Raw genomic sequence first — 13,970 nt, 5'->3', positions numbered from 1 at the left:
CAGTACAACTTTGTCAAAGAGGCAAAGTCGTTGCGCGGACTCCTGAGGCCCCTGTAAAGTATTTGTAGAGCGTCTCTTTTTTATTAAAGACCAACTTCTTCACCTCTTATGTCTCAAACCAGCATTCCTCTTATAATATTATAATAATGAGTATCAAACTAATTTTCTCTCCTTATCCTAAGCTGACCATACGTACCGTATTAAACGGGGCAGTCCCGTTTTTTTAGATATTTTTATGCTGTTCCGTCGTAATTTACAAAAAACCTCAATTTATCCCGTTTTTTCATTGATTTTTCGAAAGAGCTCCAAAACATTATTCAAACAAATTCAATATTTTAGACAGGAATCTAAAGGAAAATTAGTACTTACAAATACCAAAAATATGAATATCACCAAATTATGAATTTTGCATGGTTCGACTTTTCTCAAGGTTTTTAAAACTTTAAGAACAGCAGGTGGCAAAAAATTTTTTTTTTTAAGTTTCATTTCAATGTTTTTTTTTCTGCTAATTTCGAAGGCATTAAAATTTGACAATTCCATCAGCGGATTGAACGGAATCGGTATGAAGAACGGCAGACAGCTTTTCCCTTGAAAAAGAACCAATAAACGGGCCGAAACGTCGGGCAATGCGAATATAAACCCCTTTTGAATATATCAGACTGAAAAAGCCAAAATATATCAATAAACACCCCAGTCGGACTGTAATCAATTATAAATTATAAACCAACTGAAAAAAAAATCGAGTTTAGGGTAGTTTCAACGAGGAAAAATTTGTTCGGATTTCGGTCCTCACGTACTTTACAGATCAGGCTAGTTTACAGATCAGGAGCTTGTCTGCAAATTTCGCCAGGATTTATTTTACTTTCCACGACGAAATTGCGCCTTTTTGGAAGCACAGAGGAGTTCAGTGTGTGATCTCTCTTGTTTCGGACAGCAGAACGATCGCATGGTCAGCCGAAATATTGTGTTCTGCATTGCGCGACCGGTAAAAAGAGTAGCCATTGAACAAGTAAGTGCAGTGTGTGTTTTAGTCGTCGGGAAAGAAATAAAATATCTATCTTGTGTTCGGTGGTTCATGCGCATGTCGCGCGCGGTCGAAAAAAGCGCGCTCTTCTATAGTTTGCTATAGTTTGCTGTTTGTGCCATTGGGCAAGTGAGTGCAGAGTGCTGCGCTTCCGTGCGGTCGTCCAAAACGCGAATCTCCTCAGTTTTCATATACCACCGGGCGTGCATGTTTTAACTTTCAACTCGTATTAATGTTATTTCCCATCCCATAGATCGCATCGCTTACCAAAGTGAATCCAGATAAATTATCCTTTGTATCTAAAACGATATCCTATCCCACGACAATCGTGGAGATGCAGAGGTATACTCGGTCTCTAGTAGCAACGAGAGTCGGACTAACAATCCTTCCATTCCTATATGACCGTAAGGACGTGGCCGGCGCCGTTATTAACTTTAAATATTTGAGCTCCAGAGACGTGTACATTGAGAATGGGTAGCTAATCCCAAGCCCCATTCATTGTGTTCTCTGTACAATTTCGCAAGTTCAGTCAATCACGGAGTAGCAACTACGCATTATGCGGTCATAATGCTCAAATGCTCAATGCGAAATTGCGCCTTTTTGGAAGCACATGAGAACAAAATCAATGGATAAGATTTCCGAGGTGTAAGACTACATGTATGTCATTTGAATTAATTTCGATCGGAAAGGAATGTGATTTGATTGGATTTGGCATTTATTCATTTGTGCCAACCATATTAATCGAAATCATTAAAATTACATTTTATTCATGTGTTTTGCTTGTTGAGATTCTTGTATATTCTTATCCGCAGATTTTTCCTCACTTAAATTCATGAAAAAAGTTTTTACCACGAGAAATCAATAGTCCCACTCTAATACTCTTTTCGCATTTGTATTTTGATTTTTTTTTTTAATATTTTTTCTTATCTCTCTAATACCCAGACAGGGTACTCTGACTATTTTTTTTTTTGTTATTTTCAATTGACGAATCCCGTCAAAAATTGCTATCGTTTTAATTTCTCAATCGATTCTTTGGCTTTTTTAAGCTTAAATTTCTCAACGAACTCATATTTTTTAAGCCTTTGACTATTTTAAAAATCGAAAACACAAGCTAAAAAAGTGCTGCAATAAAAAACGAATAAAAAAAAAAGACGGGAAAAGTCAACTGTTCAGAATTGGAAAAGTTTTTGATATTGATCAGTGATAAAATCCTTATTCTATGTTTAAGAGTAGATCAAAATAAAATTTCAAAGTTCCATATTTGTTTTAAAATATTTAAAAAATGCGTATTTTTTTGTTTCATCGTGTTTTTGTTCTCGCCCCTGTGAACAGTAAAATATTTGTAGTTTAGCATTTTTCCACACCTAACCTAATATAAAGAAAGTTATGGTAATGAATAATTCACTCTAAAATGTTTATCCAACTTCTTACACGAGAATTAAAAATTAAGCCCATAAATTTTGAATTTCAACAGCTCTTGAATTTTGTCACAAATTTTTTGACTCCCGTTTTGCAAACGCGTTTGTCCCATTTTTTCACCGAAATGATCTGGTCAGCCTACGCTAATCCTAAATTGACTGTAAGGGCGTGACCGGCTCATACTATCCATATCAGCTGTTTCTTGCACTTAATTGAAGTCGGTTGAGGATGAAAATTTGACATCGATTTTTGCATGCCTCATATGCACAAACACATACACAAGGACAAACAGACAATAGCTTGGTTCGTCGAGTTGATTGTATATAAGACTATGGGTCTCCGAGCCTTTTATAAAAAGGTTGAATTTTGAAGGAAATTATATTCTTTTTTTACAAGTTTGTGTATGAAAAAGGAAAAATTATTTAATCATTCCTGGAAAATTGCAGTCGTTCAAACTTTGCGATCGCATTTCAGAAACACAATCTGAAAGACATATTTTTGAACATTTTAGAAAGGATTCGTCTAGTGAGCAAATGTATGTTAAGAACAATTCTCTATCTGCGTATTACTATATTGGTATATTCTGGTTTTTAAACAGCTCAATGCCATAAAACCACGCTGATGAATGAATATAAAGTATGCTTCAGCATAATCATTAGTATTAAATGAAATAAGGTTTTAAAAAGAATTTGAATCAGAATACAAAATGAATCCCACAATTCCTTTATGTTTATATACATACTTACTGATATAAAACTGAACTGATATAAAATTGATCAAATTCGGGAGCACCCACTCCACGATGAATTCCTTTGAAAGCGGCACAAATGCTGGGGTATTGCCTTATCGTCAATGGTAAACGGGAACACGGCGATTTATCACAGACTGCTTCTTCTGTTCTTCTTATTATTGGCATTACATCCCCACACTGGGGGACAGAGCCGCCTCGCAGCTTAGTGTTCATTAAGCACTTCCACAGTTATTACCTGCGAGGTTTCTAAGCCAAGTTACCATTTTTGCATTCGTATGTCATGAGGCTTACACGATAATACTTCTATGCCAGGGAAGTCGAGACAATTTCCTATCCGAAAATTGCCTAGACCGACACCGGGAATCGAACCCAGCCACCCTCAGCATGGTCTTGCTTTGTAGCCGCGCGTCTTACCGCACGGCTAAGGAGGGCCCCTTAGGCTTCTTCTGTTACTATAATTCCTATGGTCGCAAAGCAGTTATTTGACTTTGAGAAAATGAATTCAGAATTGCGTACATAATGTACATAATGTAATAAAAATTCCGCGGAAAAAAAATCAAATTTCGTTTCGTTTCGAAAAATTTCGAATTAAATGAACGTTGATTTCGTATCGTTTCGAAGTCTCGAAAGTAAATATATATTTCGTTTCGTTTCGAATCAACACTAACATTTTAACTTTCGTTTCGTTTCGTTTCGTTAGGAAAAAGTGTCTTATCGCATACCCTTAGTTGGGAATACAGGAGCTGTCTTGTTGATGAATGTGATTTGTGGATTATCGCCATAATTCCGATTACCATTGGTGATTTAAACAATGCAATGTACGCTGATTAAAAGCCGGAATTCTGAGCAGGAAATGCAGTGATATGTTATTGACAGTTCATTTTTTGGTTTATCACTTTTTCGTTATTTCAAGTTATACCTCGTGATTTATGCTACCTTTTATAAAATGTTGAATTCGAAGACAGAAGAGTGAAGCATAAAGGTGGGGTAAGCAAAGGTTTTATTATTATCTATCAATAACTTTATATTGAGCCCCCCTTAGCCGTGCGGTGAGATACGCGGCTACAAAGCAAGACCATGCTGAGGATGGCTGGGTTTGATTCCCGGTCCGGTCTAGGAAATTTTCGGGTTGGGAATTGTCTCGAATTCCCTGGGCATAAAAATATCATCGTGTTGGCCTCATGATATTCGAATGCAAAATGGTAACATGGCTTAGAAACCTCACAGTTAATAACTTTGGAAATGCTTAATGTACACTAAGCTGCGAGGCGGCAATGTCCCAGTAAGTGGGGGATGAATGTCAATGAAGATTTGGAAGCGATTTGCCCAGGATCGAGTCCAATAATGGAGGAGGATACTGCATTCGTCCTAGGTGCGCTGTAGCCCATGAAGTAGCCCATGAAGCTGTAGCCCATGAAGTATCAAGTAAGTATTCTTTCTAAAATTCTCCTTGATTTCATGCAGTTTAGTAGTGTTTGTTACATTGGACTGCTCGCTGAGTTCAATCATTTGTTATATCTTTTAATGGGTTACATCGTTGCAAAGCAAAAAAGGCATATTTTAGATTTCTTTAGCTAAACAAGTGTTTCATATCGAATACAGTATTACCGCAGTATCCAGACTTACCAAGGTTTTTTATTCTCTCTCAATCTGGCGTTCACTATTACTGATTTTCGCCGAGAAAAGGTTTTTAAGAAAGGAAAAAAAGATCTGATGAGTGATATCCATTTTTCGCTCACTTCTAGTGACGCAGAAAGATGATTCGCTCATTTCTCACTTCATGCATCGTTTTTCGTGCCTTTGCCAATGTCAACAAGTATAGCCTTTATGGAACAAATAATCCAACCTCTATAAGGAATTTGATAATGCTCTAAGTTCGAATCTCATTGCGGTCATACAATTATTAAAGCTGCTCACCGGAATCTTTCGCGAAAAATGACTTAAAAAAATAATTTTATTAAGTAGAGTCTTTCATTCATCTTCCAGCTTCCAGCTTCGTTCTTAAGAAAAAATTAGAGAGAAATCTGCAATATATAGAGAGGAGCCCTAGACTGGCTCTTCAGTGAGGCAAAGATGTTTTTCGTTACAAACTACGAAAATAAATTTTCATTTAACCCGAAAATCGCTTAATTTCGTCTCATTGAAAAAACAAAAAAATGCGGAACCTGGTGTTTAGTTCTGTTTTATGCGGTCGGGATAAATAGTGTGCACAGTTAAAAATTCTGAAAATTACACGCCATGGAAATATGTAAACACTTAGTTTTGTGTTCAATAGGCTCTACTTTTACATCCAAATTTTGTCTTGTATGCAATATTGAATACAAGCTCCATAGTAACGACGACCTGTAATTTTAAAATGTGATAGAAAAATGAGTCAAATCGAACGGTGCCTTTTTGTTACATCATATATGCTGTAACATTTTTATACTGCATGCTATTGATCGTGTTTCATATCGAATCCAACACGTCTGCGCCCTTCAAGTACAGTGAACTCTCCCTAACTCGATATTCTGTAACTCCATATTTTCCCTTACTCGATGAAATTCAATGTCCCTTTTAATGCTAGCATATATGCGTATACTGCGCTCCCTCCGTATGTCGATATCTCCCTTACTCGATATTCTCTAAGTCGAAGTATTTTGCCAATGCATTTTCACCTCGCTAACTCGATGTTGTCAGTACTGTTTCTGACCGATATAGTTAGAAGTTAGAAGTGAATAGTGATAAGCGAGAAGTGAGAAATGAGAAGTGAGATAAAATAAGTTAGAAGTGAGAAATGAGAAATGAGATATGAGATGTGTGAAGGGAAAAGATGGAAGTGAGAACTTTTAAGTGAATTGTGATAAATGAGAAATGAGAAGTCAGTAGTGAGATATAAGAAGTTATAAGTGAGAAGTGTAAAGTGAAAAATTAAAGGTGACAAATGCAAAGTGAGAGAAATGTTAGAGAAAGTTAGAAATGAGAAGTGCGAAGTAAGAAGTGAGTAGTGGGAAGTGAGATATGAGAGGTGAGCAGTGAGATGTTAGAAGTGAGAAGTTCAAAGCGAATAGTGAGAAGTGAAAAGTAACAAGGAAAAGTGAGAAGTGAAAAGTTAGGGGTGAAAAGTGATGAGTGAAAAACAAGAAGTGAGTTGTGAGAAATTAATAGTTAGAAGTGAGAAGTGCAAAGAAAAGAAGTGCAAGAAAATCGAGATGTGCAAAGAGCGAAGTAAGAAGTAAGTAACGAGAAGTACAAAGTGAGAAGTAAGATGTGAGAATGGAGTAGTGAGAAGTGAGAAGTGAGGACCGAGGAACAAGAATGAAAACTGAGATTCTTTCTTTTTCCTTATTCCTTTTTCTGTCTTCCTTCTTCTGTCTCATATATCTCCACTCACTTCTCACTACTCAACATCTCGCTTCTCACCTCATAATTATCATTTCTCCTTCTAACCCCTAGCTTCTGTTTATCTCACTACTCACATCCTTCTTCTCACTTCGCAACTATCACATCTCACGTCTCACCACTTTCTTCTCACTTCTCATTTCTCACATGTTACTGCACACATCTCACTACTCAATACTCACTTCCGTTTCTCAGTACTCACTTCTCACTACTCTGTTCTCTTTTCGTAAATCTCATTTTTCAGTTCTCGCTGTTCACCATTCACTTCGAACATCTCACTGCTCACTTCACTTAATAAGGAAACAATTTTCAACTGTTTGGCTAAATGGCATTGGGCCAAATGTAAATGTGTTCCCTATCTCGATGGTCTCTTCAATATCGAGTAAGGGAGAGTTCACCGTACTTGGTTCTGTTTTGTGCGATTGGAAAGTGAATAAATTAGCGTCAATTGAGCATGCTTCTTATAGGACGCAGAACTTCCTTGAACTGGAGAATTTAGTTCTTTTACGCGATTGTTATGAATTTTAATTTTTGGTTAAATTAATACCGTGAACGAACTGAAATTGTTTTTAAACGCATGACTTAACCTTTCATTTTTTCAATAATCTTAGAACGTAATTATTTTTTTTAACATCGAATGACACATCATAGAACGTTGTGGTCGTGGAAAGTGTAGAAACAGAAAATCTGCAGGTAAGTAAAGAATGATTATAGCAGAAAAGAAAAAAATAACTCTTGTACTGTGCATATTAAGTGGAAGAAAATTTATTCATTAAATATACTTTCCAGTAAGCCAATGTTAATGTAAATGCTATCAATATACTTTAATTATTGTTTCATGCACAATTATTGAACAAACACCCTTTAAATCGAATGCCCCATGATTTGCTCTGCTGCAATTTACTTTGGATCAAATATCTATTCTACAAAATGTCCCTTCGTCTAGACGTTCTTTCGACGAAATGCCATTCGACCAAACGTTATTCGTCGAAATTGCCCACGGCCTGTTTTATCCACCTGGCAGAACGGTCACGCAATCCAAGTCATTTTGTTCTGTTCAGCAGATCAATTACAGTCAAACCTCCATGAGTCGATGTTCTATGACTCGATATCGACTCATGGAAGCAATTTATGCCATATTAAAAATAGTTTCTGGGTTACTGTGATGGTCCCTTCAAACAGCTTCTCAAGGATTTTCTATTCCATATCTCGATATTTCCATGAGTCGACGGTCCCTTCAACATCGACTCATGGAGGTTTGACTGTAATGTGTGTTTTAATGCGCATTTAATCCTCTACTATGGATCGCATGACTTACCAAGGTTGATCTTGATTATATATTCCGTTAAACTATCACAATACCACATATAATCGTGGCTAAACAAAAGGAGTTGTTCAAAATTATATAAATTAAGAATCACTTTAATATAAATCTTAAATTACAAAAAAATAAACATTCAAGTCATGCAATTTGAAAACAAAATGGCAGCTCGGCAGCATTTCTCCACTAGAGTGTAGTTTTTCTACCATAGCTCACGGTCGGAAAGCTAGCTCTCGCAATTCTCGATCTGGGACGCAAAACCAAAAATTTTTTTGATTCCTTATTACAGTAGCAATAAACCGATTTTTTGTAAAATGGTAACCCTTTGTAGAAAAAGTTTTTAATTTTTCCCAAAACAACATTTCAGAATTGTTTGTGACATTTATGTTCTTGTTCTATGTATGCATGATTCAAAAACCCGACATACGTCGCTGGAGATAACAATTTCTAATGTATTGTAAAATGTTTCATTGGTAACCATTTGTTTGAATATTGTCTCCGACCACATCAGTGGAAAGTGCAGAGGCGCCATTTTGTTCTTGATTCCCTCAGCTGGATTGTTTTTGTACTTCAAGATTCATATTATAAAACACTCTTTCCAGAATTTTAAATGCGCGTTGTGTTGTGCCGTGCTCTACAGTGGTGTGAGATCTTCCCGAGCAGCACAAGTCAGGCAAATCTTGTTGTAGCAACTTAATTGCGACTAAATCTGGTCACATATGAGTTGCAGTAACCTATATGGAATATGGTTTTATATACTGAGCCGGCTGATGTCAGACATATATTACCAATTTTTATTCATGGTTCTCTTTAAGTTTTTAGTACTGTTTTGTCATTGTTTGAATTACTCCATTGAATATGAAGCATATTTACGTACTTCAGAAAACTTTCTTTGCAATGGATCTCGATTTTCGCCTATTTTTCCAAGTGGGAAGCATTATTGACTCCCAAGGCATTAGTGTTTCCATTGTGCTTGCCATACGAGATACATATTCATGCATTTGGCGATCTTAGAAAAGCTTTCAAATAAAAACTGTGGAAATGCTAAAAATGTGTTCTAGTTGAAAACAGGTAAATATCTAGTTGGAATGTAGAGCCATTGAAAAAGAAAAAGCTTTTATTCCTACGTACTTAAAGCAGATCTGAAAAGATAATGAAAAAAAAACTCTATTTCTATATAAAGTAGCATTTGTAATCTAAAGTATAATCCACAAACAATCCGTAATTAAGTCTCCTCGAAAATCCAACAGCTTGTACCATTCGTGCCCCATTAAGCTACTCTCTGCGTTCGCTTGCCTTCGGTGCAATAATCCAAACAGTTATTTTGTGAAAACACTTCACTAATTAGGTAAAAACACCAGACAGCAAAAAATGAAATTTGGTATCATGATTCATTACTTGCGTTTGCAAACTTAATCCGCTTTAGTTATTATCTCTCCACGCCACACCACTTTCCGGAAGCGCAGTTACCCTTTCTAGAGCAAGGCGTATAAATATTGCTTCGCTCGCATCGTTTTCCCTTGACTTCATTTGTCTAAACTGTACTCGCAACGACAAAAGGCACCTCTACTAGACGCCACCGATGACAAATGTTGCACGGTCGCAATTAGTATTCTCGTTCCGTAATTACTCCACCGTTTTGGGTGGGTAAACCGTCGTTTATTTCTTCCAGCACAGCTTCTGGCAGTATACCTAATGAATTTCATTTTCTTCCTATCGTATAAGCATCACATAATTTATTCATAACAGCAATGCATGGATACTTGAGAATTCTCAAGTGGAAAACTAGCTCTGAGCTTGGTAGCTAAACAATATTCATAACAATTATAGTTTTGTACAGGCAAATAGATTTGGAGATAATTCGTGTTTCCAAATTGTTCGAACTAGTTTCCACGCCATACTTACAGGAGTGATTGAAAAATTATCCCATTTCCCATCTGATTTCCTGTTCCTTTTTCTTACTGGAAGAAGAAATCGAATTTCTTTCACCAGAAACGGCATCTTATAGTACCCAGTTTGAACTCAGCCAATATCTCATAAACCCGAACCGCATCATCCATTTCATATACAAGAAACCATAAATTCAAGCACTATCTACCACGCCTTTCTGTACCGTAAAACTCCTAGCAAGTGAGTCCATCCAATTTTTCTATCAAGTTGAAGGAAAAAAAAAACTACTTGTTCGAAAGTTGTGTACGCAAGCAGAACGGTTCATTGCCATTTATCATTGCAACCGTGCCGGGAATGGGGCATCTGATTCGTCCCGGTTCAAATTATAGAGCTATAAACAAAGTGCCGTGTGAAAGGAGATGTACCGTCAAAATATTAATGGAAAAACATATCGCAAGCTCAACACCAACACTACTCCTCGTGAATGCAAGTAAGGTATGAGTTTACTACTAACTTAAAATATAAACAAGTGTGAGGGACGGTTGAAATTTCAAAAATTGTGATATTTAACCTGCATTAGCATAGCATAGCATTTATTATTATTATTCCTCTATTAAAGTGATTCAGTGGTTCTAGCATAGCATAGCAGATCATTGAAGGAATGGCAGTCAAGTCTAGCAAATAACTACAACATCTGGTAGACGAATGTACGAAGCACGTTGAAAGTTTGGAGTACCAGGATCAACTGTTTTTAGGGGTATCTGAGCTGATGGTTGTGTATTTGCTAACAGCCGCACTAGACGACTCGACGCGATTGAAGTGGGAGCAATCACTAGCCCCGACTACCGATCACCAATGTATAAAGATGCGGTATACACGCAAACTTTCACCTACTCAGTGACTGAGTAAAATTGTATTGCCGTTTTTTTTTCTTCCCACGGAAATTTTACTCAATTTCCGCCAAAAGCAGGACTACTCGTAGTTTTGAGTAGTTCTGCTTTTGACAGAAATTGAGTAAAAGGGCAGTACAATTTCACTCAGTCACTGAGTACACCCAACCGGCGGTTGTTAGATTTTCTAACAATTCTGTATAAGTGGTTCTAACTGAAACGTGGCTGGACAGTATTATTGAATCCAGGATGCTGTTTGACGAGAGGTATACTGTCTATCGATGTGACCGAAACGCGCTCACCAGTAGGAAAAAACGGCTGGGGAGTGCTTATTGCCGTTCATAATCGATTGCCATCGTCGATGTTGGCAGTTACAGATCACTCTATAGAACACATTTGGACCTCTGTTAAACTTAGTTGCCACTCACTGATTATCGGAGGGATCTATATCCCCCCTGACAAATCCGGGGATTATTTAGTTATGCAGCGTCATATCAACTGTGTAGAAGAGATAGCTATGGGGATTAACGAAGGCGATAAAATAGCCATATTTGGAGACTACAATCTACCTGGCATACGGTGGATAGCGACAATCCCTCCGTATTGTCACATTGACAGCTCTGGTTCCTCTTTATCCCGATCATGTACAATCTTCTTAGATGGCATGTATTCATCTGGTTTTGAACAAATCAATAATGGTAGAAACTACGCTGGCAATACGCTCGATCTTATCCTTGTCAACCAAGCATTAGATGGTCTTTTCATTTTGGAAGACATCGTTGATCCATTGGTACCAGCCGATCCGGCTCATCCGCCTTTTTGTCTGCTTATCAAAGACTGCTTTAATTCTACTGTGATTATGAACCCTGACGACGAATTAGACTTCGCTTCTTTCGATTATAAAAGGGCAAATTACGATGCTTTGAATCAAAGATTGGCAGAAATTGATTGGTCCACTGTATGCCTAAGCACCAACGTGGACGATAGCGTGGAAAATTTCTCCCAAATTCTCCATCACGTGTTCGGCGATTATATACCTTTGCAACGTCCATCTGTGAAACCACCGTGGTCTAACAGTGAACTCAGAAACCTCAAGAGAAAGCGAAATGCGGCTCATCGTACATATCGGACCCTCCGATCCTATAAAATCTGCAGTTATCGTTACAAATCGTTGAATAACAAGCTCTATCGTCGATACGCAAGAAAAATTGAACGCAATCTGAAGCGCAACCCTAAGCAGTTCTGGAATTTTGTTAATTCCAAGCGAAAGGATACTGGACTACCTTCTGCTATGCATCTGGATCATCGTGCTGCAAGGACATGTGCTGAAAAATGCTCGCTGTTTGCTGAATTCTTCGCTTCGGTTTTCGACAGTCCACTAGCTACCAGTGAATCAACGGCTGCACTGAGTTTCGTCCCGAGTGAGGTTATAGACGCAGATACATTCACTATCACTGCTGAAGACCTGCTGCTTGCACTGTCTAAATTGAAAATGTCATTCCGACCAGGTCCGGATGGAGTGCCTGCCAGTATTCTTAAGAAATGCTCGGCCAATTTGATAGCGCCTCTTCAACACATTCTCAATTTATCGTTGCGACAATCTTGCTTTCCCACTCTATGGAAAAAAATCATTCATGTTTCCGGTGCACAAAAAAAGATGCTAAAGATGACATAAAACATTATCGAGGAATCACATCCTTATGCGCGTGCTCGAAGCTAATGGAAATCATCGTTTCGAGCCATTCATTCTCCCGCGTGAGGAACTACATCAGCACAAAACAACATGGATTTTTTCCGGGGCGAAGCGTTACCACCAATCTAGTTGAATTCTCTTCGCTTTGCCTGCGGAATATTGGTCGAGGAAAGCAGATTGATTCCGTGTACACCGATCTGAAAGCTGCTTTTGATCGTGTAAGCCACACGATTCTTTTAGCAAAACTCGAAAAATTGGGCTTTTCTTCTCGGCTTGTTTGTTGGTTCAGATCCTATCTGTGTGATAGAAAACTGGCTGTAAAAATAGGCTCATCTGTTTCGGATTGGTTCACAAACGGGTCTGGTGTACCACAGGGAAGCAATCTTGGGCCGTTGCTTTTCTCCCTCTTTTTCAACGATGTAGTCATGTACATTGGTGAAGGCTACTGCATTTTATATGCTGACGACATGAAAATATATGTTGTAATCGATCAACCGTCGGATTGCATCAAGCTGCAGGAGCTCTTAGATCGGCTTCTCGTCTGGTGTCGAGCCAATCACATGACTTTGAGCGTGCCAAAATGTTCCATCATAAGTTTCCATCGCAAGAAGTGCCCGATCATATACAACTACGTAATCGGTGATGAACCGCTAAACCGTGCTTTTTCTGTTCGAGATCTTGGAGTTGTTCTGGATGCCGAGCTGACGTTCAAAGAACACCAAGAAGAAGTAATCAAGCGAGCTCGTCGTCAACTTGGATTTGTGTCTAAAATCACTAAAGAATTTCGTGACCCATATACGTTGAAGTCATTATACGTTGCGTTGGTCCGTCCTATCCTGGAAACAGCTTCGTTGGTATGGGATCCGTATCAAGCAACAATGATCGAAAGATTTGAATCGGTGCAACGAAAATTCATAAGATTCGCCCTACGTTTTCTGCCCTGGAATGACCCATCGCACCTTCCACCGTATGCAGCCAGATGTCAATTGATTGGCATCGAAACTCTAAGACAGCGTAGGAGAAACGCGAAAGCGATTTTTGTTGTCAAAGTTCTGGTTGGAGAAGCGGATGCCCCAATATTCTGGCGCTAATGGACATCAATGTGCCTGCGTATACATTCCGTTCTAGTGCTTTCTTCCGTTTGCCTCGACGACACCATGACTACGACCTGAATGAACCAATTCGATCAATGATGATCATATTCAACGAAACGTATTCAATTTTGACTTCGATTGACAAAGTGATCGTAGAATTTAGGTTTTAGAGTTAAGATTCATTAAGACAAACATACAATGTCGGATGATCATTATAACAACAATAAACAATAAACAAATATAAGAATCTACCAAAACCTGTATGAGAACCGGGCATATGCGAAATTGCTAGATTCTTATACAAATATTGTATAAGAATCTAAAAATATTGTAAGCTTTTCTTACATTTTTTGTATAAGAATCAAACAATGCCCAATTCTTATACAGGTGTTGGTAGATTCTTATACAGAATTGTTAGAAAATCTAACAACTGCCGGTTGGATGTAGGTAAATGTTAGCGTGTAGATTTCCTAAAAGTGCAAAGCAAAGTGTTGGAATGATGGGAAG

The 13,970-nt window shown here is 37.9% G+C and overlaps 1 protein-coding gene across 1 annotated transcript; it reads left to right on the top strand.

Moving 5' to 3' along the window:
- The first annotated feature begins 11,193 nt into the window (after nt 1-11,193).
- Nucleotides 11,194-12,351, top strand: LOC134210258 (uncharacterized). The gene has a single exon (XM_062686301.1). The coding sequence runs from the start codon at nt 11,194-11,196 to the stop codon at nt 12,349-12,351; it is 1,158 nt and encodes a 385-aa protein (XP_062542285.1).
- Nucleotides 12,352-13,970: the final 1,619 nt, after the last annotated feature.

The sequence above is a fragment of the Armigeres subalbatus genome, chromosome 2, assembly GCF_024139115.2.
Source record: "Armigeres subalbatus isolate Guangzhou_Male chromosome 2, GZ_Asu_2, whole genome shotgun sequence".
In the NCBI taxonomy this organism is placed as follows: Eukaryota; Metazoa; Arthropoda; class Insecta; order Diptera; family Culicidae; genus Armigeres; species Armigeres subalbatus.
Note: the sequence above shows the minus strand (reverse complement) of the source record. Positions and strands in the feature narration are given on the sequence as shown.